The sequence below is a fragment of the Protomyctophum bolini genome, assembly GCF_963924005.1.
Source record: "Protomyctophum bolini genome assembly, chromosome: 24".
NCBI classification, from domain to species: Eukaryota; Metazoa; Chordata; class Actinopteri; order Myctophiformes; family Myctophidae; genus Protomyctophum; species Protomyctophum bolini.
Genome location: NC_137885.1, coordinates 20,545,121 through 20,572,745, shown reverse-complemented (window position 1 = coordinate 20,572,745; position 27,625 = coordinate 20,545,121). Strand labels below are relative to the sequence as shown.

The window sequence follows — 27,625 nt, the reverse complement described above, 5'->3', positions numbered from 1 at the left end:
AATACCTCAAAGGCTCAAAAAGAAAAAGACCATCATGCATGGAAAGTAATCAACAAACTATGCTATGAAAACTGGTCAAACATTGGCCAAAATTGGTCAATTAATGCAAATGCTTGTCTCGGTGGGGGGTCCCCAGTTTAAATATGATTATTATGGGGGATCCCCAGTTTAAATATGATAATCATGGGGGTCCCCAGATGAAATATGATTCTTTGGGTATTCCCTCTATACCAAATATTTTCGGAAAAATAGCCAATGGACAAGCTCACAACATGAGGGCGCCACAACATGAAGGCTTGTGATCTTGTAGATTGGATATTTCTGTCAAATGTTTGCCAGTTTAGGCCAAATGTCCAACTAACGGTAGGAAAACACTGAGGGCTTTCTACACATGCAGGGAGAGTGGTAGATCTTTACCTGAGAGGGTACATTTTTGGGCGGCTCTATCCTAATAGAAGGGTCCCACTCGCCAGGCGGCAGGACTGTCACCTGGTCTAGGAACTCATCTATACCAGCCACCAGGTCATTTCTGTCCTTGGCCTTGTATGCCACATCATGGAAAACCTGTGAAAAAATGAAATAACATATCATCTACCTGAAGAGTTTCCAAAATGCCATATTTCCAGTGTGTACTATAATCACTATAATCGACATTTTGAAGCAAGGATCGTTTACAGCTGTAGTTCCTTCCTTGGCCTTATGGCTCATCTGTTTTGAGGTGGTCACAAATTACATTTGAATCACGACTCATTTTCCAGACCATTGCTAAAGAAATCCATATCTGAACCTGCCTATACGGCAGAGGGGGGGGGGGGGGGGGTACCGTCCTAAAGTCGACTCTTCGGTACTACTGAAAATTTCTGACGAGCCGAAATCATTTCGGCACTACAGCGCCGAAACAGCGGTAAAATAGGAGTATGAATCGGCCCTTATTCTGCCACATTGTGCATCAACATTTAGTACAGTCATAAACATTGTATGCTTTATGGAGAGATACAGAAGACCAAGACTCTTCACGCTCACTAGGAGAACATGATCTTTGTGCAAAATGGCTGAGCCACTGCAGTTGCCAAAAGCTGTTCGTTTTAAACCTGGCTGATAAATGTGAGTGGGGGTACCAGCATATTGGGAACTATTGTTGTAGATTCTGTAGAACATACATGGGCAACTGGCGGCCACATGCGGCCCTCACCATCACTAAATGTGGCCCGCAGGTTATAATATCCGAACATTGATATATTATTGATTTCAGCTAATTACTAGTTATTGTCTTTTTTATGTCCTATGTGTTTGTATTGGTTCATAAAGTTAATAACTATAACTAAGAGCATTTGAAATACAAATTTACTTTTCAGGATTCCAATTAAAAAATAGCAAATAATTATTCAAAAATATAGCAAAAATAGACGATCTACGGGCTCAAGACGCGCCACAGTGGGAAGCGGTTTGTGCTTGTGGATCGGCAATTTGTGCGACGACAGTAATATGCAATGTGGCCCTCAGGAGTGAGTGTGGAAATATAGTGGCCCTGCAGTATAGACTTAAAAAATGTGCTGTATGTTTATTCATTAAAGACTAACCTTCAATTCATTTGGGCAGGAAAGATACATTGCTTCCTCTGTTTAACTTCTGGCTTACCTCGTCCGTCATCAGGGTGGCGATGGAGCGGCCGATCTCGTGGTACTGTGGCCCTTTTCCCAGGGGGCCGAGAAGGATGAACAAAAACCTGCAGGCAACAGAGGAGGAGAGGGAGGGTTGGAGTCCATCGCTCCCCTAGAGGGTATGGGAGGAAATGTCACCTACTGTAGCGCACCCATTAGTGGCCCCATTTTCGTCAGTGCCTTACCCCTTATCCCTAAACTTCTTTAACACCGGCATGCTGGAGTGAGCGAGTGGCCGAGATTTGGGGTATTGGGATTCAGTGTTGTGTGCATGACCTCTGACCTGGTAGTGATGGGAACCTCTGCCAGGCCGTTGAGCAGCACGGCGGGTGACAGGCGTACAAAGGCCACCACGGGGCGCTCCAGGAACTCTAGCTCCCCCACCAGGACATTGGACGCCTCTGCGCCCGGAGGGATCTTCTTCATGAAGTGGAGGTCGATCTGACAGACAGAGAGAGAGATATAGCGGCTTTCAGCATCATCCGGGGACTATTCGTCACCTCGCGGCCATTTGGACGAAGTGTTAATGCAGTTCAGTGTACACCAATAAGTCTAGCTCAAATTACTCTACTGAACCCCACAAAAAAAACGGCTGCTGGCGCTCTCAGTAGCCAATTTTTATACAAAAAGGGCAGACGATGTTACACACTATTTCATGATGCTATGATTTCCGAAGAAAATTGGCTAAAGTCAAACACGATTTGTTTCTCAAATCCGATCTTTAGGACCGACTGTCCAGACTGTATTCAGACATAATGTAGAGCTGGGTATTTTCGGTGAGTGACACCAAAAATGAGCATTCAGCACAGTCTGTAAAGTGCACCCTTAATGCCCGGGGGTATTTGGAACCATTAAATCAGGGCGCCCAGCGATTTGCAGCTTCAGAGCCTATTTCAAGGTTGCTCCGTGGCAACTTGAAAGGAGCTAGAAGTAGCTAGATGCCAAAACACCCCTGAGGCGAATCGACAACAACGGGAGGTTTGATTACTTCTAACGCAACAAGCGACGGGACCGCGATGGGCCGTCAAAAACATAATCTTTGGTTAGAATTGGTTGGAAGCATTGATTTAGAATTTTAGAGATATAAGAGTTATTTACGGGTCGGGTTAAGATTTTTCATCCCATCCATTAAAATGGAGGGGGACCACTTTGGATGACGTCCCGACCGGAAATGACATCGAATGTTGCCCAATCAACGCTCCCAGCCTGTAGACTGCATGGGGATTTTGTAAAAATGGAGATATGTTTTGCCAAAGGGACTTTCGTTGTAGCAGATTTTATTTGTCAAGCTTGGGAAAGAAGATAGAGTACTCTGTATACATCTGAGGTGTAATATAATGAATTATGTAATGTAAACATGCTGTAAAATGCATAAATTATGTAATGTAAAACACACTGTAATTGCAAATGTGAAATGGTGTCTTATAAACCCATGAGGGTTGGGCACAAGGTGTGCATGACACGAAAATAAATAAACAATCAATCAATCAAAATCAATCAATCATGGTGCGCTCGGTTATGAAATGATTAATGTTCTGCCTTTTGATTAATCTCCATCCGGGGCGTGGAGCGTAACTATTTGATAGGACGGAGACCTCCGTTTTGGCAGGTACAGTAAGAATGTTAACCTTTATACAGATACAACAGAGAAGGTAAATATATAATGTAAAGGTGAATACTGCACAATATAAAGAAGTGTAAATAATGTAAGGAGCAAAGAGGTGTCAATAATGTAAAGACGTGAGCACTGCATCATCACAACCCATGAGACGGTGCAAGCAAGCGCAGCAGAACAACACTCGAGTCGACACGGCTAACATTTTCCCAGGACAGAAATCTCCACGGCGATCATCTTGAACATAACGTAACCGTATCTTCTTTAAATACACGTCACTGCTCGTGTGTCCGGCTATCAGGGGCCCATGGATAAACAGGCAGGGATGTAAAGTAACTAAGTACTAGTAATTTTACTTAACCCATTTAGGCCTGAGATCAGATTCTAAGTCGATCTACAAGCTCACGTATCACACATTGTGAGCTTGTAGACCGGCTATTTTCAAAAGATGTTTAAACATTTGAAGACTTGAAATGGGACATTCTGCATCATGGGTACTTTCTACTTTTGGTACTTTAAGTACATTTTGACACACAATACCTTTGTACTTTTACTCAAGGGAAACTTTGACAGGAAAAAAGACTCGCTCACCGTATAGAAAAAGAAGTGAAACTCCTTAGACTGCTCTATGGTGCTCTGTGCTCATGGTTTAATTAAAAAGCAAACGTTTCGGTCCTCAGTCTAAGGAGTTTCACTTATTTTTCTATACGGTGAGCGAGTCTTTTCCTGTCAAAGTTTCCCTTATGTTTTTGAGACCACCGCTACCGTAGTCAAGTTTGAAAAAAAGGACGAAGAAAGGCGCAACAGTTTTCTCAGTGCTTCAGTTACTTTTACTCAAGTACATTTTAAATACCAGACTTCTTACTTAGTTGTAACGAAGTGGTTCTACATTGCAGCAGTAAACAGTAAACTACTTTTGCTTCAGTAAAACATGCGAGTGCTTTTCCCACCATGCACTGCTATCAGGGGCCCACGCGTGGATAAACAGAGGCTGCACGGTGGTCCCGGGGGCCTCTATCAGGGGCCCACGCGTGGATAAACAGAGGCTGCACGGTGGTCCTGGGGGCCTCACCTTGCTGAAGTCCACGTGGCTGTTTTCTCGGCTCACGTCCTTGCCTTCGCTGTGGGCCGGGTGGGACTGAGGAGAGGAGACCCCCGTCTGGCCTTGAGGGGGAGAGAACAACAACATGGTGTCAATGTCACCCCGCAGGCTCATACGGGTGCATGTGTTGGGTCCTACAAGTCATGAGTCCGACACCCTATACCCAAAAACCCAACCCTCCATGTCTGGAGCCACGGGTGAGTTTTAACCTGCAGCACGGGTTCGCCGTAATCGGCAGAGCAAGTCGGGAGCGACGGTATTGTCGGACTAATGCCTGTCGGACTGTTAGTATGTCTAACCAACGTATGCACCCAGCTCATAGTGACCATAGTAAGTAGTAACACAAGGACCTACTACAGAGTGGAAGGCCACAATTGTGAGTCTGAAGAAATAATGGTGCAACATTTGTACAATTTGTCACTAAAGCTGCAGCTTTGTTCTACAGCAATGATGAACAAAAGGATCAATGTTGTATCCGTTTTTCTTTCTAAGTGCTGCCTGCTAGTCTATGATTTGTTCTAGTAGTGCTATAGCCAAGATCATTTGATGAAAGATCATGGAGATTGGGGTGCCTTGTGCCCAATCTGTGTGGCGACGACGGTGTATCAACTTCTACTTAACCCATTCTGACCTGAGATCAGTTTCTAAAAATGTCTTCTATGTCAGTCGCTCTTCGATTTTTCAAAAATAGTAGACCTACAAGCTCGTAGCGCGCCACTCGGTGGCGCACTATGAGCTTGTAGATCTGCTACTTTTCAATAGCTAAAGCATGACATAATGCTAACACCAAAAGGGGTCCCGCCCAAAATGGGTTAACTCAATGAGGTGCAATCTTTAACTTTCAATTTATAGTTTACATTGAGGCATGTCCTTCCACCTGTTCAGCCTATCAACAAATGGCTTGTATTTATGTTTTAAGATCAATAAAGTAAAAGATTGCTCCTTTTTATAGATATAATTCCAAGCATTTTGTGATGTGAACTGTGAACTGTTTGAGCAAAACACAACATTCGACATTAACTGTCGCAGTCTCCAAATTATTAAATGAATCAATACACACATTGTGACTTGCTCAAAAAGACCAGCATTATTAGTGAGGGAGTTATGGTACCATATATTTGTGATCATAAAGGCAGCCAAAGTATGGTTCCTGTTCTATCCAAGACGTGGTATATAACGATTATTATTTATTAGTGATTGTTATCATTTTAAAACTGCCGTTGGAGGGCATCTTGTGTATGGTTGTTCTAGCTATCAGACGGCTAGAGAGTGGGGAAAAAAGAGAGTGGACGGTATGGTCACACAGATTGACATTCTTACAGTAGAATATATCCCTCTAGAAGAATATTTATCCAATCCAAACTTTGCAGGTGCAAAAGCAACATGCATCTTTGATCTGGAGCAGCGGGCATCCAAATATGCACATGTTCACTGCAAAGCAACTGTACAGTGTACACCAGAGGTGATTTCACAAAATGGTGGAGCTAGGCCAATTAGTGAAATCTTGCTGTGGTATGCGTGTGTGTGCGTGTGTGCGTGTGTGCGTGTCAGAATGAAAGTCTGGTTACATCGCACACACATAGTCTCACGTTGCCAGACGATCAGAGTTCTTTGCCTATAACGAAACGTCTGGTGACCTAAATTCAATGTTGGGGCTTGGGGCCCCTTCATAATGGTGCGGTGACATGATTGGACAGCAGTATGGGGGTAGGTTTGTTATCGGCCGTTATTGTAGTAGGTACAGTAGATACTGTATGTCCGGTCGTCTGGCTACGTGAGACTACACGTCACGTGACTACAAGATCTTCATCAGAGCATACGTAGAAAGTCTTCTATAGGATGATATAGCTGATCCTGTTCTCCCTTCTACTGTCCACAGAACAAAGACCGACCAGATGGATTAAAAAAACAATATTTTCCTTGTGAGGACACTCTCCACTCTCTGTCCCCCCTCTAGTCTACGATTAGTATTTAGCATTGTCCTGGCTAACTAGTTGCCTGTCCAGATTTCCTGGTCTGCGTCTCGCTGTTCGACAGGAGAGTAGCCCTGCGCTACCGCCTGAAGGAAACTAAGGCGTTTGGTCTTGGTTTGGCCATGGGGCGTGATGTCACCATTCTGGGAGGGGCTTGTGGGTGGCGGGAGGGCAGACAGGCATGACAGGCACCATACACAGGAAAAGACCTTTCTGGGTGATGATTTCTCAGGCCGGGGGATCTTTATACTATGATAAGAGATGCAGTTGACTGAATGTGTGCATTGGGGCATTTTTGCACATAAGCGTGCACACACACACACACACACACACACACACACACACATACACGCAAACACAGAGACACAAACACATACAATACACATGAAAAACAGACGCACAGACAAAGACGCACAAACACAGAGATTGAGAAACACAAACGAGAGGAGAAAATAGGAGATGATCAACCAACAGCAAAAAAGCCGGTCAAGAAATGGACATAAGAGAACTGAACAAACTTGAATAGATGTAAATGATTTACCACATTACAAATAATACAATATTTATACACCATGAAGCCAAAAGCAGAGGAATACAAATCTACAAAGTAACTAGTAACTAATGTTTTCTAATAATTGTAGTGGAGTAAATGTACTATTTTTGGATCTGAGACGTAGTGGAGTAGAAGTACTCTAAGAGCTGGACATACTCCAGTGAACTACAAATACCTCAAAACTGTACTTGAAAATACACGACTATACATTACTTTCCACTGTGCTGCGTGCGCGCGTGGCATGCAGGACCATGGACTCACCATTGTTGTCCATGGTGTGCGGCTCGGACTGCTTCTTGCCGATGTCGGCGAAGGAGCGCACGATGGGGATGCGGTTGGCGAGCTTCTTTTGGTTCTGGTGGTGGTGCTGCTTGAGCAGCGCCTCGCGGATCTTTCTGCGGGCGTCTGGGCCCACCGCGCCGCCAAGCGTCTCGTGTTGGTCCAGGACCATGTCTGGAAGGAGGAGGACCAGTGGTGGAACAAGTGTACTCACATTTGTTTACCTAACTAAAATGCACCACGTCTCTGTATGTCTGTCTGTACTGCATGCAATGCATGTAACTCGAGAACCGACACGTCAACACGTTCCACAGCCCCACAGGGAGTGCAATGCCCGGTGTTGAGTCGGTCGGACCGTGCACGGTTCTCCAGAACCGCCACAAAAGGCCTCTGCCCGGGCTCTGGAAAGGGCCCCTGCTCAGGCTCCATATATGGAGCTGGCCTGTTCTGACATCACAACACTCCATATTTGGGCATGCTGGCCAAGTATCGATGCTAACTTTGGCAAAGGGTGCACTGCATAAAGGGGCAGGGCTGAGCTCTCACTGACTTACCAATTTCAAATGGGACAGCCCTCAAGCCCTCGCAGACTTCACATGAACGTACACCTAAGTCAGTGAGGGCTCATTGAGTCAGCAAGGGAGCGGATTGGAATTGGGCCTAAGTAACATAATGTTATGACTGTTGTAACAGTTCAGCTTAGTCCAGGTTATCCTGGGTGAGCCCAACACAACCCACTAGCTCCCTCGCGAATATGGCTACAGGGCTAAGCATGGGAAACATATGGGCACACGTATGCCCCCGTTCCCAACCCAGCTGCTTATTTTGAGCTTGTTGGGTAACGTGGGTAAATTGTAACGTCGTCGTCAGCTGATGTTTTTGCTAGTCCGTCACGATGCTAATCGTGTTGACTTATTTATACGTATTTGTCCCTCTATGCTGTTAGTGGAACGAACGTATAATGGTCTGACAAAGATGGGAAATAAATGTTAAACGTTAACAGCCACAAGGGCAGGTTGGGTTCCATTACATTAGGTTGCATTTGTACACTCAGGACTTTGCCACACATTTTCAGCTCAAGAGACCCAAAAAGATACATCTGGTGCCTCTCTAGAAATTATGAATTAGCCTACCATTAATCTACATTCTACAAGCTCACGACGGGTCACATTGTGATGCTTTGTGAGCTTGTAGATCTGCTATTTTCAAATGATATTTTTTGGTTTGTTTTTGATTTTAGGAAAACATTAAAAAGGGATATATAAATACCCACGACGACCCCATAAACACGGGGTCAAATAAATTGGTCCCGTCCCGTGTTTTGGGAGCCAGCACTTTGAGGTGTGTATATACCTCTTACTGTAACGCTATATACATTCTATAAACTCTATAAGTCTCTATAAACTCCATAAACTGCAGTACCTGCGATCTCCTCCAGGGAGTTGGCCCTCATGTCCAGCAGCACGGTGCCGTTCATGATGCAGCTGCGCAGCTCAAACAGGCTGTGGAGAGACAGCGTTGCCACGTAGGGCTTACTCCACCTCTCTCCTCCGTCTTCTACGTCCTCCTCGAACTTCAACCACCTGCAAACAGGTCACCGATTTCAATGTAACACAACACAGGAACCCCAGCTAGTTTCTTAACCACTCGGTGGGAGGAGACTCAAAATCAGACCCGTCTGAAGTGAGTGGTGCTGTTGGTACTGTGGTGTACTGTATACTGTACGTCCTAGTACTGTACTGTACGTCGTAGTACTGTAATATGCTGTTCTTTGTAGTACTGTACTGTATCGTCGGGATTCACAATGATAATCGTCGGGATTAATATCGATATACCGTTACAAGCCTACTCTCTATCTTATATACATGTATACGCTTTTATAAATCAAATTAAAAGTCGAAAAACCCAATGAAATAGAATTTCACTGTGGGATCACAAAGGTATACAGACACTAAATAGTATCTGGAAAGTACACTCACATTTATATTTATTTTGTATTTTGAAAATCAGCGAAACTATGCTGCATCAATGATTTTATTGGGTAGGCCGTAAAATTACTTTTAGGTAGTTATTATTCCGGTTGTGGTTTCCTGCCTGATGACTACAAATCAGTGACTACAACATCATGATCATGAACCCGAAATGGAATGCTTCGCAGGCTAGTGGGTAGCTGGCCATTTCCTTCCACTCTGCGTCCTCTCCCTCCCGGAGGCAGATCTGTGATACTTTGTGAACAGAGTGCATTGTGGGTAGTGTACTGTACTGTGTACCTGGCCGTTTCCTTCCACTCTGCGTCCTCTCCCTCCCGGAGGCAGATCTGTGATACTTTGTGAACAGAGTGCATTGTGGGTAGTGTACTGTGTACCTGGCCGTTTCCTTCCACTCTGCGTCCTCTCCCTCCTGGAGGCAGATCTGTGATACTTTGTGAACAGAGTGCATTGTGGGTAGTGTACTGTGTACCTGGCCGTTTCCTTCCACTCTGCGTCCTCTCCCTCCCGGAGGCAGATCTCGTCCAGCTCTGTGAACAGGGCGTGAGGCATGTGCTCCTCGTCGCCATCCTCTGTCCCCAGGAGGAACTGCACCCGCTGGGCCGGTGTGTCTGCTGCAGACAGAAAATAATGTATGCACACAAAGATGGGACAACTAATGAATTCTAGTGAATTTTACTAGGTGACTAGTTGCCTAGTTGTTTAACTACCCATTATGTTAAAATAATATTTGTACATTTAAAAACTGTATACATTGGTAACTATAACTATAATCTAGCTGATTTTGAGGCCTACAAAACCGGGGAGAAAAAAAAAACTTGTATTTCCTTCTTATCAACCAGTGACTAGTCATTAGTTAACTAGTACAAGTTCAACTAGTGGATTTACTAGTCGACTAGTTGAATAGTCGAATAGTTGCTTAAAGCCCTAGTTAGAACAACATCGCTCACAACAAACAAATCAAAACGTACATTTGAAAGAATGTAAAATGAACTTGAATGTTCATAAGTGACATGAAAATGCTGTAAAGCACATGGTGGCAAAAGAGGTACTATAAATAATGAAGCGCTTTTCTTTACAGCACATGCAGTCTTTTGTGTACACAGAAAAAAAGAAGAAGATGACATTATGTAATGGTGCGTTCACACGGGCAGACGTCAAAGATACAGTCTACCATTCATTGTCGATGGAAGCCAGCGGCATGACGACGCAAAGACGCAGCGATGCGTGCAGCTGCTCCAAACGTCTTCGCGTGCGAACGCGACATATAGCGGTTATTAGTCATGTACCACTCGTGAAGATTGCAGAGAGGCAGGCGTGTATCCTCAGGTCCCCTCAGCTTCGGTTCCCTATCCCTGCCGCTGCTAATCAGCCACGTACCCTCGAGCAAGGCATCTCTGGGTCCGAGCTGCTCTGTGGTCCAACAGTGGAGCTCATCTGAAGCTCGAGTTTCCCCTCAGGGGGGATCAATAAAGTTCATGAAGTCATCTAAAAGCGTACCGCTGGCCGATGGGAAGTGGGGCATTGCAGAGGGAAGACACGCCATATTTACAGTAGCCCCGCTGGGCAGTGGTGTAAAGTAACTAAGTACATTTACCTAAGTACTGTACTTAAGCACAATGTTGATGTATTTGTAGCCAATTTCTATCGCAGAGGCAAATATTGTAAGCCTACTTTTACTCTACTACATTTATTTGAAAACTTTAGTTACTAGTTTCTTTAATTATTATTACAAAACATACATTAACCTCTACAGCCCTATACATTTTGGCATTTGAAAATAGCCGATCTACACACGGCCGGTGTGCAACCACCGTTACTGTGGGAGGGGGATATATAGCTTTGCGGGGGACTTACTGTGGGACAGTCTTGTTTTTGGCAGCAGTTTACTGAGTTTAGTCATAGTCTTTGGACTGAAACTTCATTTAGTCTTAGTCACATTTTAGTCACCTGGAATGTCTTAGTGTTAGTCTAGTTTTAGTCAACTAAATGTCATAAGATTTTAATCGATTCATCTACAGTTGATTTAGTCGACTAAAATGTATTTTGGCGGGTCTTGATGCCGTCGTAATGAGTGTTTTTACACTTGCTGAAAATAGCCGATCTACAAGCTCTACGTTGCAACGCGTTGTGAGCTAGCTAGCGATCAGCTATTTTCAGCATGCAACCAAGTGTACAATGACTTATACTGGATCTCTTGTCCACTAGTCCCTTCCTAACATTTTAGTCTAGTTTTTATTTGTCAACGAAATTGTCAGTATATTTAGTCTCAGTTTTTAGTCATCGTAGCTTAGTTTTCATTTGTTTTGGTCAGTGAAAATAGGTAGTCGACGAACATTTTTCGTCTTAGTTTTAGTCGACGAAAACAACACTGCTGTGGGAGGGGGATATTTAGCCCTGTGGAGGACTTACTGTGGGAGGGGGATATTTAGCCCTGTGGGGGACTTACTGTGGGAGGGGGATATTTAGCCCTGTGGGGGACTTACTGTGGGAGGGGGATATTTAGCCCTGTGGGGGACTTACTGTGGGAGGGGGATTCGTGTCCGTCTCTGTCCACTCCAGAGTCCCTCTCCTTGGAGCGCTTCCTGTGTCGGTGTCCGTGGTGGTGGCCATGGTGGCGGCGGTGCGACTTCCTGCCCAAGGGCACGTGGACGCCGATGTATAGCGTGCGGTGGCCTGCGGAGACAACAGGGACCATACGTGAGAAACAATTATGCTATATTTAAGAACTAAAATATCCATTTTACAACAGTGTGGGAGTCAGGATTCTAAAAGATGACAGGGGTTTGTATGGAAGAGAGGGAGTGTGTGTTTGAATACAGCAACTGCATTTGCGCGCGCAAATGCAGCAAAAACACACACAGTGTGTTTGTGTGAATGTTTTCTCATGACAAAAAAGCCCCATTGAATTTAATTGAGAGAGAGAGGGCGTGCAGTGCCAGGTATCGAGTCGGTCGGACCCACGGCTCTCCAGAACCACCACAAAAGGCTCTGGTCAGGCTCTGCCACTGGGCCTAATGAGGCCAACTCCTTTCACCTGTGCAATTTCCAGCCTCTGCCTCAGCCAATTGAGGCTCAACCAATCAGGCTCTGCCAGTGGGTCGATAGCCATGTACACTTTTCAGTTTGCAGTCTTCACACACATGTAGGCACATACACAGATCTCCATGTGGGACACCGGCTGACAGTTAAAACGGGTGCTATGACAACGTATATCATTAGGTTCCCAAGTAGGCCGGTGGCCGACAGGCACGGACAGGTCTAGTTGAATTGAATTGAGAGAGAGAGGACAGAGAGAGAGAGAGAGTGAGTGTATAATATAATATCTCAGTGTGTGTGTGTGAGTGTGAGTGTGAGTGTGAGTGTGAGTGTGTGTGTGTGTGTGTGTGTGTCACACTTTGCCCTATGGTGTGGGTAGTGTTTGCCGAAAATATAAGGCACATGTAGGAAGAACAGCCAAAAGTTGGAGAGAAGTCGGTTCTTTATTCACCTTTTCACAGACCATCAAAACTGAACGAAGGTATTTACACAGTAAACTGGGCAGGTTGGCCCTAGGTCCTCATACCTCTGCAGTCCTGCTTTGACTGCCTGGCAGTGGGAAGTCTCCCTACTTATAGGCTAAGCCCCTCCCACGGACCATACCAACCCTAAATTGATTCCACAATTACCCCAGTTACTTCTCAATGTCCAGAGACATCACATTTCACGTTACAAAATATTCAACCCATTATCTACAAGTACATAATATACACAATGATAAATACTCCCTCACAAACCCTCACACTGTTGGCATGTTCCCCACACCCCACAGCTGGTAGTTGCTCCCTACAATGGAGTCAACCAATTATCAATCAACTTGAATCAACCATCAAACAATATATATAGTCCAATAACAAATGTAACTCTCTGCAACATAAACAATAATTCAGAGTTCAATTCAGTGTCAGTGGCACGGTGAACTGCCACAGTGTGTGTGTGTGTGTGTGTGTGTGTGTGTGTGTGTGTGCGCGCTGTACGTGCGTGCTGTACGTGCGTGCATGCTGTACGTCTGTGCTGTGCATGCATGCGTGCATGAGTGTATGTGCGAACATGTGTGTGTGTGCATGCGTGTATACGCATTGCCGTGTGTTCCGTGTTTGGACGCATGCATGCATGCGTGCAAACAATTGCGTGGGTGACTACATCCATGGGGCCGTAGTACATGAAGGTAATGCAAACAGACTCTGGGCCCGCTGGGCTCCCGGCCTCGTGCCTTCTTTACCACAGACAAGACTACTGAACTGTACTGTATGTACTACTTGTGCTACATACCAGTGGTTCCCAAACTTTTCCATGTCAATTAAGGACCAGCAAATTGACACTAATTAGCCCGCAGGCCCCCATTTAAAAAGATATTCCAGGGACCCCCATAAGAGTAGATTTGTACGGCTCTAGCAGTGATTCTCAACTCGTTTAATTTCAAGGACCCCCAGTTTGACATGCATATTAGTCTACAGACCCCCATTTAATGGCATTTCTATCTCTGGGATGTCTGGGAGGTACAAATGGAACCAAATGGACCAGTTACAGACCATAAGGGTCCATTTGGTTACAAACTATTATTTAGCTGGGGACGCCCTGGAACTCCTTCAAGGACCCCTGGTTTTGGGAACCACTGCTACATACTACATCTGCTTCCAACACACACAGCATCCGGCGACCAGTGGTGTAAAGTGCTGTACACAAGTACAATGTTTAGGTATATTTGTACTTTAGTATTTCCGATTTCTAAATACTTTTGCTTCTAGTCCATTACATCTCAGATCCAAATAGTGTACTATTACTCCACTTTAAAAGCATCGATATTTAAAAAAAATAGATGCCCCATTGGTCGCTGCAGTTCGTTTGGAGCCATGTGTGTAGACGGGAGGGCGGAAGAATTTACACTGGGGGAGGAAGTATGCCGGAAGGCACGCCGCCACTCAAGTGACTACTGGCCAATCACAGAACATCTTTTCCAGGACCTATCAGACCAGAACATGTGCTCTGTGACGAAAGGGGCGTCTACCTTTATATGTCTATGTATAAAGGAGTGCTGCTGCTGGCTGGGGTGCCATTCAACACCCCACACTACATTTACCACACATCTACTCACTTACACTACTGGTCTTACTGACTAACACACCTCATACTATTATTGTTTGATGCATATTTTGAGTTAATTTATGTTGTAAATAAGTATATAATTGTGTACACTTAACAGCCGTGTGTCTTCCTCCTTTTGTTATGGCCTAAGAGCCAGGTCATAACAATTAGAAATGGGACATTCTGCAGTACGTTTACTTTTGTACTTTTACTCAAGTGCAGTTTGAATTCAGGACTTTTACTTAGTATTTCTGCATTGCAGTATTCATACTTTTACTTAAGTACAATAATTTGAGTACTTTTTCCACCACTGACGACCGGCGTAACGGGACACCAATGGATCCATACAGTACGTTGCTTCAGTTCAATTTAGGCTTGAGCGCATCCATTATTACATAGTCCCTGATGTCATGGAAGCTCTCTCTGTCTCTCTCTCTCTCTCTCTCTCTGGCATTCAATCTTTCAACGCTCAAATACATGCAGTCATGTGTGTGACCCAGAGAGTGCATGTACAGGACAGTATGTATCTGTATGTATGTGCACAATGCTTTAGTCACTAATGAATATGAAAAGGCTCAAGAGAGAGCGTGCGTGCGTGCAGAAGGGGGACAAGAGTGAAAGCGAGACAGACAGACAGACTGACAGAAGATTTTGATTTATAATCTTAGTCTTTTGAATCATCATCATCACTGTAAACATATTCAACATAGATGTGCCACGAACCTTTCCTTATAAGGCACTGAAATGAAGTGCGGCCTAGTAGGCCTCGTCCGAGGCCTGCCAGGGTGGCCTGAGGCCTACCAGGCCGGCCTGACCGGTCAATAAAAGAATGCTGAATTAACTAGCTTGTATTGGTACCTTTGACTGCCTCCCATTTAAAACCATAGATTTCACTGTGTAGTTTATGAATTGAACACATTGATAAAGTTCTCAGTGTCCAATTGTTGCGGATGACAGCGCAGTGTGAAGGCAAACGCAGCAAATTAAATATGCAAGAATCCCAACTTCTCCGCCCATTCGCATCGAGTCTACCGTGTCATTCAAAAGCCCGATAGGGTTGCGTGCTCTAGTCTAGGGTTTTTTTTGTCTATAAAAACTATTTTTTGTTGTGTTTCCCAAAAAAAGACATCGTGCCCAATTGGCTGCCAATTAGGCAGCACACAGGCTTCTCATGCGGCCTAGAGGGCATGAGCGCATGCGCTGCACTATACTGTACGTTAGGGCTGACCTTCGATTCCGTATTTGATGATCGATTCAAAATCGATTCCCGCGTTTCGAACGTCGACGCTTCGAAACGTCAACGGGGGGGGGGGGGGGTGCGAGGCGCGCGATGCGCGAGGCGCGCAATGCGCGCGATACGAGCAGTGACTCTTTGGCTTAAACAACGATATAGCGGAGAGAAAGGCATGCTTGGATTGGTCTCATTTCTTTTAAACAATAAGCAACAACTGTTGCAGGCTTGCAGCCTTCATGAAAGCAGTGACGCACAAATAATTAGGCTTAATAAAACATCCGACCGTAACAAGTCAACTGCCTGAAACAGGCATTACCTCTCCATCAAATAAAAAAAGATATAATCCAAACTCCTCTGTCAATTGTAAACGAACGGTAACATGAATGAACTTTTCAAGCCTGACACCTGTCAGAAATAAAATCAACCACGGTTGATTTGATTGATCATAAAGTTAATGTGACTGTGAGTGTGCGTATGGGAAAAAATATATAAACTTCACAGATTATAGATCACTTGGAATTATAACAATCTGAGTATTGCCTGAATAATGCCACTAGTGAAATCCCATTTTTTTATCGACATGCGATGCCGATGGAGAAATCCCACATAGTTAAATTTACCTCATAGTCATGCTGCATGCGCTGTTGGTCGATGAAGAATTATAATCCAAGGTTTGTCAATCATATTATGGTTTATGGTTGAAAGTAAACCATAATATTAAAGTAAACTCTAAGAAGAGATCTGCAGACTGCAGTGCAGAATGCATGCAGCTCCGCTTGCTAATTGAGTTGACATTTGCGCAACTTCACTGCATTACAGTAATTAGTTATTTGCCAGCACCTGCTCCAATATAGGCCTAAATCAAACTTTATTTATATAGCACATTTAAAACAATAAAAGCTGACCAAAGTGCTGTAGGCCTACAGGCTGAAACAAGTGGAGCATCGCATCACCATCGGCGCACAAAAAAAAGCATAATTAAAAGACAAAACACAGGCAAATAATATAGGCTACATAATTACAATAATACGATCAGGTGCAATTAAATGCCAAAGAGAAAAGGTGTTTTGGTCTGTAGGAGCAAAAAAAATCTATTCTTCGGTGCACTGAGCGCACTCACCATGTGAATCCAAGCAGCGCAATGGCTCATCGATAAAAGTTGAGATTTTATAGTGGCATTATTCAGGCAATAGTCAACAGATTGTTATAATTCCAAGTGATCTATAATCTGTGAAGTTTATATTTTCATTTTCGTGTAAGTAATGTTTTTATATGACTTATCAAACATGGTAGCCTATATTTAATGTCCACTGAGCTGTGGTGCATGCGCTTGCCTTCCTTGTTAACACGGGGAAAGAGGAGGCGTTGCGAGGTGCTGCGAGGCGCAAGCATGGCTCGCGGACCAAATGGGGCCGTCTCGCGGACCAAAAGCGGCCGCTTTTTTTTTAATGACTATTCGATTCAAAATTTAAAAATCGATTCCCGTGCGTATCGATTGAACGTCGATTAATCGAATTTTTTGGGTCAGCCCTACTGTACGTGCGACAGAACATGTATTTGAGAAACCCAGCCATTTAGTCTTAGCCTTAAAACAATGTTAATTTTGCCAGAAGAATATTTAGTCTTTATTTAGTCTTCGTCCAGACCATCAACTAAGAATGGTAACCACCAACATCCAAACAGCAGAGTGCTTGAGATGCCAGCATCATCTCACCAATGATGAGTAGAAGAGTATCACAACCCAGAAATCACAGCTCCCACAGTGTCTTATGCAAAGAATAAATCATATGCTAGGAAGAAAGAAATGAGGACTTATAGAGTGTTGTGTTTTATAATAATAATAATAATCCCACTAACAGAATCAGAAGGGTTGACGTGGTGTCTGGTTGCTAGGGCCGAGCTTACCAGCAGCCTCCGCACTTCTACAGACTGTACTCTGCCAAGGTTCTAGGCTCATTATCCCGCCCTCAATGTTTTCACATAATTTGTACAGTAAGTAAATATAAAACGCATTATTCAGGCAGATTTCAGCCACCTCTTTTTGGCAACATCATACTACAGGCCTAGAGTCTAGGGGTGGTTCATTTACTCGGTACAGTACATTTCCACCACTGCTCTCCGGATATTTAATGTGGAAAGAACTGTGTTCGGTAGTCAAACATTGCATTGTCACTGTTTGCAGACTCACTCCCAAACTTCCGCCTTTAGTCTGAAAACCAGTGGGGGAAAGTAACAAAGTACATTTACTCCATTACGAGGTATTTGTACTTTACTTGAGTATTTCCAATTTCCAGTACTTTTACTTGTACTTGGCAAAGATTGTACTTTTACTGCTATTTTCTAAAAGATTTGTATGCATTTTCAACTTGTGATATGGGACAGTCTGCATTCTTTTGGTAGGACAACTTTGTTTTTTTTCAACCATTCATGTTCATGTTTTAGGTTGGTATAGAGCACCGAAGTCTGACGTCACTTTCAGTAGAGGGCGCCGATACACAGGTTCATGTATTTTTTTATTTGCAGTGAAATCTCCATAGGGCGATTTTAGGTCGCTTCATATAAGAACTGTGTTTGAAAAATAAACCGACCATCCCGGCCTTTCTGTCAGGGGAGTGGCTGAACGTCGTTAATGACGTCCATTCATATTTGATATAGCCAGTTTCTGGAGAAAATGGAATTAATGTGGCCGCAAAAGCCTTGAAACTACATATGTCGCTGCAATGTCGCTGCTAATATACGTCACGCCCAGCTGTCAACACATTGCGTTCCTGAGATTCCTCATTGACGTAAGCTCAGCTGGTGATGACTCGAATCGTACTAACCACGAAACATTAAATATTAATAAAATAAAAATAAACATAATTAACATTCAGTTTCTGTTGTGCGACGGGCAGATGCAGCCACCCGCCTACCCGGAAATTTAGTCTCTGGGTTGTTTGATTAGTTTCTAACGCTTATTTTGTTACTCTTTGGGTATATTTGTACATTTCCACCTTCAGTCGATGCTTCATGTCCATATGAGTGAAAAGGCCGGGGTGATCGGTTTAATTTTCAAACACAGTTCTCATATGAGGCGATCTAAAATCCCCCTATGGAGATTACAATGCAAATAAAAAGTATCTGAACCTGTGGACTGACGCCCTCTACCGACAGTGACGTCAGGACTTCGGTGCTCTATTACAGAAAGTAAAAGATGTTTTTTTTTTTTTTTCATGTGCTGCTTTCTTTAGTTTTAGCAATTTTAACTATTTTTGACAGGCATTCGAACATGGGGCTATATATGTATTTATTTACAACATTGTATGTTGATTTCTTTTTTATTATTATTTACTATAGTCCTACTAGACCCCAGAAAATTACATCTGGCCACAAAAGATCACGGGAAGTACTGGTGTGAAGGAGGAGGTGACAAACTGACATATTGAACCTACAACACACAGTATGGGAGCCCCCCAGTACCTCTACCTCTACACCAGTAGATCCCGTGCTCTTTTGTGGCCAGGTGTAATTTCATGGGGTCTAGTAGGATTATATTTTTAAAAAAAAGGGAAAAAATCGCCATCAAATGTTGTAAAGAAAATAAATACATATTTGTAATGCCCCCGCCCCCCTGTCAAAGATCGCTAAAATCGCTAAAACTATAAAGAAAGCAGCAAATGAAAAAAAAAAATAACACTCATCTTTTACTCTCTCTAATAACAAAGTTGTCCTTTAAAGTACATTTTGTTACCAATACTTTAGTACTTTTACTCAAGTAAATGTTTATTACCGGACTTGTACTTGTAACAGTAGTAGTTCTACATTGCAGTATTAACAAATGTGAGTAGTTTTTCCATCTCTGCTGCTCTGTTCATCACTCCCAGGTCTTCCACCGTAGTCTGAAAACTCACCTCTTGTTTAGACTCCATCTTAGCCCGTAGCACTACTTCCACTAGCCTCGACGACATTACAGGCGTATGCAAAAGATAATGTAATTTAGATTGTATTGTATGTAGACAAACTAGACATAGCACTCTAGTGTATACTCATAGGGCTGTATTTTGCGTGTCTTAAGTACCAGGTCTTATTCCCTAACTTGAGTAAACTAAAGACCTGGAGGCGTGATCAATGCCATTTGGCTATTCTGAGTGGCCAAAGAGCATTGATCACGCCTCCAGGTCTTTAGTTTACTCAAGTTAGGGAATAAGACCTGGTAGTTAAGACACGCAAAATACAGCCCATAGTTTCATTGTACAGATATTCTACTGTTAGACTGATGTTATGTCCTTAGCTTGCTTATGATCCTTGATGACTATTTCTATGTATTTGATGTACTAGACCTGTACATGCCCGTCGCAGTCGGCCACCGGCCTACTTGGGAACGATGCAACTTGGGAACCTAATGTTATACGTCGTCATAGCAGCCGTTTTAACTGTCAGCCGGTGGTGTCCCACATGGAGATCTGTGTATGTGCCTGTGCCGGTGGGTCAAACGGTTCTCGAGTTACGTGCATTACACACACACAGACACACACACACACACACACACACACACACACACACACACACACACCCACACACACGCATTTATAGTAGGATTACCATACTGTACATGTGTTGTTCTTCCTTAATGTAAATCACTCTGGATTAAGAGCATCTGCTAAATGCCTAAATTGTAAATTGTTTACCTTCTAGCTCCTCCTTCTCGAAGTTGGTGTTGAGCATGGAGCGTGTCCCCCCACGGTCCACCACCACCTCCTCATCTGTCCTCTAGGGGGCGCACACACACACACACACACACACACACACAAACACGGTTACTTTGTTGTCAATGTACTGTACACATTTAGTAAATGGAAGCGTACAGCCAGCTGTTGCCAGGATGTGTCGTAGCATTATTTCATTGTGTCTTATCAACGTAGTTTAAAATCTACGTAAAAGGTGTTTGTTTCTAATCTGTACACATGAGTAAATGGATCAGCATACACAGCCTGTTGCCAGGTTTCACAAACTATGCTTTAAAAATATATATGGGCCTGGGGTATAAAGGATGCATTTGTATTTTTTTGGTTGTGCAGTGATGGAAAATAAAAGTAGCAATACTGCAATGTAGAAGTACTCTGTTACAAGGAAAAGTCTGGAATTCAAAATGTACTTGAGTAAAAGTACAAATGTTTTGGCGTAAAAATGTACTTCAAGTACTCTGCATATAGTGTGTACTAAAAAGTACACACTATGCAGAGTGTCCCATTTCAAATCTCTCGGCCGAAATGCATAAAAGGGCTGTGTTTAATGTATATTTTGAAATAATAAGGAAAGTAACTATAGCTAGTAACTAAAAGCTGTCAAATAAATGTAGGCTAGTGGAGTAAAAGTACAATATTTGACTCCGAGATGTAGTGGGGTGGAAGTAAAAGTATTGGAAATTGGAAATACTCAAGTAAAGTACAAATACATAAAAACTGCACTTCCCACGGTCCCAACCCACAGTTTGAGATCCTCTGCTGTAACCTATAGCTATAGAGGGTATGCACATGCAAGTGCATACAAGTGAGTGGCTAATGTCGTTTTAACATCGTTTAATGCAATCAGACTTTTCTGTACATTTGGATGCCTGTCAAGGCCAGAAAGTATTTTCTTTGCCACTCAGTAGGCGTTCCCGCATAACTTCCGGGTATGATGATGATGTCACACGCATACGCTCCATAGGCAACTGCCCAATGCCTTGCAAAACAGCACTTTCAGAACGCTGAAAGCCTGAAAGAACTAACATGCAGAGACTGATTTGCTCAATTTACTTTTTTTCTTTCTTTTTTTTATACCCAAAGCTGCAGCATTATTGGAAACTCACAACAGTAAATCCAAAACAGTCCCAAGTATTTCAAAAGGTTTAATCCAAACACTTCAAAAAGCCAGTAAATGGCCAGCATAAGAAAAAAAATCACACTCGTGTGAAGTGAGGGGTGGTCTTATCATCATACGTCATCAATATAATCACAATCAGCCAATCAAATAATTACATTCCAGGCTACAAACACACAAAGCCATGTGCATAGGAGGCCCTCAAAAAACACCCAAAGAAAAATCCAACTTAAGAAACTAATTCACAAAAGGCTTGAGTCCAAAGAAACCCCAAATATAAGGCACAATCTTGGCTGGAGCTTCACACGCTGTGTACTGTGTCTCGAAAGCCCTGTTCTTTCTGACCAAGCAAAGAAATAAAGAAGAAACCGGATGTAAATATACACAGAATCAACTAAGGACCCTTGCATGTCTTTAACTCAAGAATAGAAATGGAACATTTACGTTTGGTAACACACACACACACACACACACACACACACTCAGAGAATGTCAACAGATGTCGACAGTTTCACAGTGAGGGTTACCAGTAGAGCTGCATAATTATAAATTATGTTGGCAGGCACGTATTTTACTAGTAGTTGTCTGTGATTACAGTCATTACAATCATGCGTGTCAATGAATTGTGTGACAAATAAGCTACATAATTATGCTATTATGTATATATGTTGCTATAGTCGGCCACAGTGCCGGTTCTAGGCCTTTTGAGGCCCTAGGCAACATATTATACAGAGCCCAAAATGTTTATAAACAAATCACAAATGTTTATAAACAAATCACAAATGTTTATAAACAAATCACAAATGTTTATAAACAAATACCAAAATGTTTATAAACAAATCCCAAATCCCTTGGTCCTACCCCCCCGACCATGAGACTTACTACAGGTAAACTGGTAGTGGTCCTACCCCCCCCCATGAGACTTACAAATCCCAAATGTTTATAAACAAATCCCAAATGTTTGTAAACAAATCCCAAATGTTTATAAACAAATCCCAAATGTTTATAAACAAATCCCAAAATGTTTATAAACAAATCACAAATGTTTATAAACAAATCACAAATGTTTATAAACAAATACCAAAATGTTTATAAACAAATCCCAAATCCCATGGTCCTACCCCCCCGACCATGAGACTTACTACAGGTCAACTGGTAGTGGTCCTACCCCCCCCCATGAGACTTACAAATCCCAAATGTTTATAAACAAATCCCAAATGTTTGTAAACAAATCCCAAATGTTTATAAACAAATCCCAAAATGTTTATAAATAAATCACAAATGTTTATAAACAAATCCCAAATGTTTATAAACAAATACCAAAATGTTTATAAACAAATCCCAAATCCCTTGGTCCTACCCCCCCGACCAACTCGGCCATTTCCCAAACACAGCAGGTTTATGAAGTAAAAGAAAAACTAATAAACTCCATGGCCTCTTGTTGGGCTTGTTCCCAGCACACACAGAAGCCATTAGACATGCCTGCAGGCTTCTGCACTTGTTGAAGCGAAATCCACAGTTCACCCAAAACCTTACAACTTATAAGGTTATATAATATAAGTACATGTCCAATTTCAGGATTTTGTCCTTAAAACTAAAATGCACGGAAACACTTATGAGACAAGTGGGCCCCTGATCCGGAAGAGCTTCAAAACCATACTGGGACACCCGCTTCCAGTGTTATCAACCGATTATCACCAGTAAGTTACTTATCACTCGAATGCAATCGAGCCAGAGCCTGGAGCCTGAAGAAACTGACTTACATCGCCAGTTAAAAGGCCACTTCACGCCTTTTGCAAAGAGATCTTACTTTAATGATGTTTAGGACCCAAGAAACACTTTCCTGGGGTTTTATGTGTGCAATGTGTGTTTTTAGATATTTTAGTCATGACGCCATTCCACCGGTTAAAGGGATAGTTCAGACTTTTTTAACTTAAGTTGTATGAAATACTTGCCATTAATATAGTGGTTACAACTGCGAGTCCCGTGGTGGGAGTTCTGCTCTGGTTTTAGTGAATATTAAGTAGTTCCGGTCATTTTGTGGGGGGCACTGGGGCCACGCAAGCAAAAATAAATTAATCCACAAAAACGTAATTTGTATTGTTAAAATATTAGCGCGACTTTCGTTCAACTTTGACCCCTCCATCACATGGAACTATTTTTTGGGCGTAGTGATATGGACACAAAAAACATAGTTCTGTGTGATAGAGGGGTAAAAAAAAGAACGAAAGTTGCACTAATATTTTAGAAATAGGTCAACAATACAAATTAGTTTTGTGGATTAATTTACTTTTACTGCGTGGCAACGCGACCAACGGATGTCACTGCGTTTCCTAATTCCAGCCAGTAGGCTCCAGACGAGCCTGCTGGCTCGATTGCATTCGATTACAATTTTTACTTTCACAGACCTTGTTACCATGGCAACAAAAGGCCCCGGAACACAGTTTTTAAAGAGGCACTTTCATGCACCCCCTGTGCATTATTATGTTGGATATGAGATGAGTCATTCTTATTTATTTTATGTTTTAATAAAATGAGAACTAACGCACGCACCCACGCGCGCGCACACACACAGTCACACACAATGCAATTCATACTTTGTCACACAATGCTGTCATGCGCCAAATCTAGCCGATGTACAAGCCCATAACAAGTTGCAGACGTGACACGTTCTGGTCTTGTAGATCAGCTACAGCACCGCCAGTCGGCGCGTAACACAGTCTTACAACGAAGCATAAATAGCCAGGAGTTGATACTACAGATTGTGGGTGCATAAAGACAGGTGGAAAAAGTACTGACATTTTTTTCTTAAGTAAAGGTATCAATACTGCAGTGTAAAAATACTCCGTAAGTAACAGTCCAGAATTCAAAATGTATTTGAGTGAAAGAACAAAAGTATTACTACAAGCTCACAATGCGCATCGCAACGCATTGTGTGAAGTACAAGTATTGGAAATTGGAATTACTCAAGTAAAGTGCAAATACCTCAGCATTGTACTTAAGTACTGTACGTAAATGTACTTAGTTTAACACCACTGCTTAAAGATGCAGCAGCAGCATGTTCCTGGATGGTTCACGATTCTATAAATAGCCTTGACCTCAAAAGAGGAAAAAAGCGAGAGGGGGAGGGGAATTAACATGTCTACCTTGCTGATGAATTATGTCCAAGTGTTTTGTTTTCAGTTGCACTGTGCAAAGGACAACCAACGGTGGGGAGAAATATGAGCTGCTGTATTCTATTGCAAAGCTGCAGCTTTAAGACCAACAAATGCATATGAGTCTTTATTTTTATTACAACTTGTATTACAACTCTATTGTCTCATCACTGAAGTGGGTGAAATTCATCTCTGCACTAGGACCATAATGTTCTCGTTTTTCGGAAAAGGGAGAAGAGGGGGGGGGAAAAGAGCGGGATATGGAGAGGAAGAGCAGCGCTACAGTAACATTAAGACCAGCAGATTGATTGATTGATCGATTGAACATTGTATTCACAGTACAGTATACAGTATGTAGAAGGGGTAGCTACAGTTCAACAAAAGTACAGGCCAATACAAAATCAAGGCTTGTTTACATCAGGGTCCTCCACATTCAAAAAGGAAAAAAGGGGAAAGACGTGTACAGTATGGAAAAAAGGGAGGGCGCCTTTAACTTTTTACAGGACAGGGCCAATTTCAAATTGTAGCCACCTGTAAGTGCTCTTTGAGAGCGGTTTTGAGTCTAGAGATTCACATTTCTTGGTAGGGCGTCACATGTTTTAGTGGCATAGGAGCTAAATGAATTTAACCCCTTGTTGGAGCCGAATAATGTGGGTTGAACGTGGTTTGTTGAACTCCCTCTGGTGTTGTGATCATAGACTTCATTGACATTAAGGAAGTATTTAGTATTTGGTGGTGCAGCGAATCGTCAACCCGGCCTAAGCCATTCCAGCCTATCAAAATGGGCAGGGGTGAGGTGGGTTCTTGGAGTTAGGCCAAGTAAAATATAGACGGTATTTGCCTCTTCTGGCTCTGGGGAAAATGCTCTCAAGTGAAGGCAAGCTTCCACGTTGGTGCCATGGAACGTAATGAAGGGACGTGAGTCACGTGACTGGGCGCCGCCATGACACTCATGTCCATATACCTCGGGCGCACTTCCGCCCTCAGTTCACTACGGATCGCTCCAATGAATTGCAGTGGCGAGTGAGGCGTCTACATTTCTATGTCTATGAAGTAGAAGCCTGACTACTTTGTTTTCGGGATGACTGGAGCCTTGTTTTTAGGGCCTTTGGGGTGCTGTACCATGAACAGTGATAGAGCGAGCGAGCGCGTCTGGGTTCACTGGGGTGAGCAAGTGACAGAGTGCAACTCCGTTCATCACACATTGCGGCGTGTGTGTAGGTGAGATAGAGGGGGAGAGAGACAGGGGGAGAGAGACAAGAGAGACAGAGAGAGAGACAGAGAGAGAGACAGAGGGAGAGACAGAGGGAGAGGGAGAGAGAGATCTGCGACCAGAGCAGAGTTAAATTGAGGGTCTGCCAGTTGTCCCTCCATTGTCCCTGCTCATCCCAAATACACATTCAATCATCCCCAAACGCAGTCTTGCGTGCTTAGTCTCCTCTCACGCGAGTAAGTACTGTGCTGCTCCAAATTATGGAAATAGTTGTGGTGTAAGTACTGTACTTAGTACAATGTTGAGGTATTTGTACTACACCTGTGTGAAGTGAGGGGCGCCTTTATCATCGTACATCATCATGAATCATCTCATACTGGCCAATCAGAATGCCCATTGCCTGTTACCACAAATTTACGTCATATTTGACCTAATTTCTCTATTCATTGGCGATGGCAAATATGAGACGTGTGCGGGGGACGAGATGGCCATTGTCAATGGCATTGTTTGTGTTTTGCGGACATTTTGTGGGGACAAAAGCTGTGTATAGGAGGGGCTGGCACCCCTCAAAAAGTTTGTACCGTAGTTAGAAACCCATAGTCATTGATGGAAAATATTTAAGGCTTAAGATCAAATTATACCACAACCTTCTCATAGACCTGCCACACTGTCCAGCTCAGCGTTAATTACTACCGTGTCTACATACAACTTTTTATTTTTAAATAATTAAATTACATCTATACCTTATTTCTTAAAGGGACATTTCACCACTGGAAGAAACGTGTGTCAAAGTAGAACTCAAATGCAGGCAACACAGGCAGAGCACTTGCAAGAGTTTAATAACAACCAAACAAAAGGGGAAAGCTTACATCTACATGAAGAAGGCAGGTCAAAACCATGAAAGCAGTCCAAACTAAGGCAAAAACGTCACATAGGAGCAGGCAGTAACAAAGTCCAAAAACAAGCAAAAGGCCAAACCTCTCAGGAACACTTGGAATCATCAAAATACTCAAAAGCAGGAGTCCTGATAGTCTAGCAAGGAATGAGCAGAAAGAGTCCAGTTTTGTGGGTACTAGTGGCTTGATTGGGGAAGTTGCTACAGGTGAGGAATGAGAAAGGAACTGTTGAGCTGATGAGGCAGTTGGAGAGAGGTGTGGAAATGGGACTATAGTGTGATGGAATTGAATGTGGGAGTGGCCAGCATGGAGACACGGTCTGTGGATTGACACACCGTGGAACAGATGTCACATCACTCAATGTTATTTAATAGTATTTGTAGTAGATAACAGTAGCACAATTTGAAAATTGCACCAGGAGGTTTGACTTTTAGGAAGGAAGTGAGACCACATTTTCATGACAAATTCTCATCATGAAGATGGCGTCATGATTAAAATATCTAAAAACACATAATACACTCATAATCATTGAAACAAGATCTGGTTGCAAAAGGGGTGAAGCAGCACTTTAATCGTTAGCACCTACTATTTACAAACTGGTGAAACGGTCCCTCTATGTTTACTTATGAAGCAAACAAAAAAACTGTGGCACCCCAATGTTTTGGTAACTCTAAACTAAAGTGGGTGAGTGAAGTGTATAGAGATGGTCATGTGACCGTTGCCACCAGCAGTTATGTCAAACATGGCTTGCGGTGGCCAGCAGTATCCACTGATCCTGAAGAGATTAAACTAGCATGTTGGTGGTCACACACACACACACACACACACACACACACACACACACACACACACACACACACACACACACACACACACACACGGATAGGCATGTGAGAGCATCCAAGGAGTGCATCAGGGTCAATTGGTGGACAGATGCTGAGACGAGGACACGAGTGTGTGCATCCAGCTCTTTATCTCTGTCTCTCTCGCG

At 43.0% G+C, this 27,625-nt stretch overlaps 1 protein-coding gene across 2 annotated transcripts in view; it reads right to left on the bottom strand.

Moving 5' to 3' along the window:
• LOC308311891 (sodium-driven chloride bicarbonate exchanger-like) overlaps positions 1-27,625 on the bottom strand; it is a 71,056-nt gene that overhangs the window by 22,231 nt on the left and 21,200 nt on the right. The window contains exons 3-11 of one of the 2 annotated variants that reach the window (XM_080758675.1): positions 20,197-20,278; positions 11,695-11,847; positions 9,644-9,785; positions 8,606-8,766; positions 7,166-7,357; positions 4,349-4,440; positions 1,945-2,102; positions 1,639-1,726; positions 418-564 (exon numbers count right to left, since the gene is read on the bottom strand). In XM_080758675.1, coding sequence (XP_080614801.1) covers positions 418-564; positions 1,639-1,726; positions 1,945-2,102; positions 4,349-4,440; positions 7,166-7,357; positions 8,606-8,766; positions 9,644-9,785; positions 11,695-11,847; positions 20,197-20,278 — 1,215 coding nt within the window. Of the gene's footprint in view, positions 1-417; positions 565-1,638; positions 1,727-1,944; positions 2,103-4,348; positions 4,441-7,165; positions 7,358-8,605; positions 8,767-9,453; positions 9,484-9,643; positions 9,786-11,694; positions 11,848-20,196; positions 20,279-27,625 lie in introns of those variants that run through there. The other variant, XM_080758676.1, reaches the window with a different exon arrangement.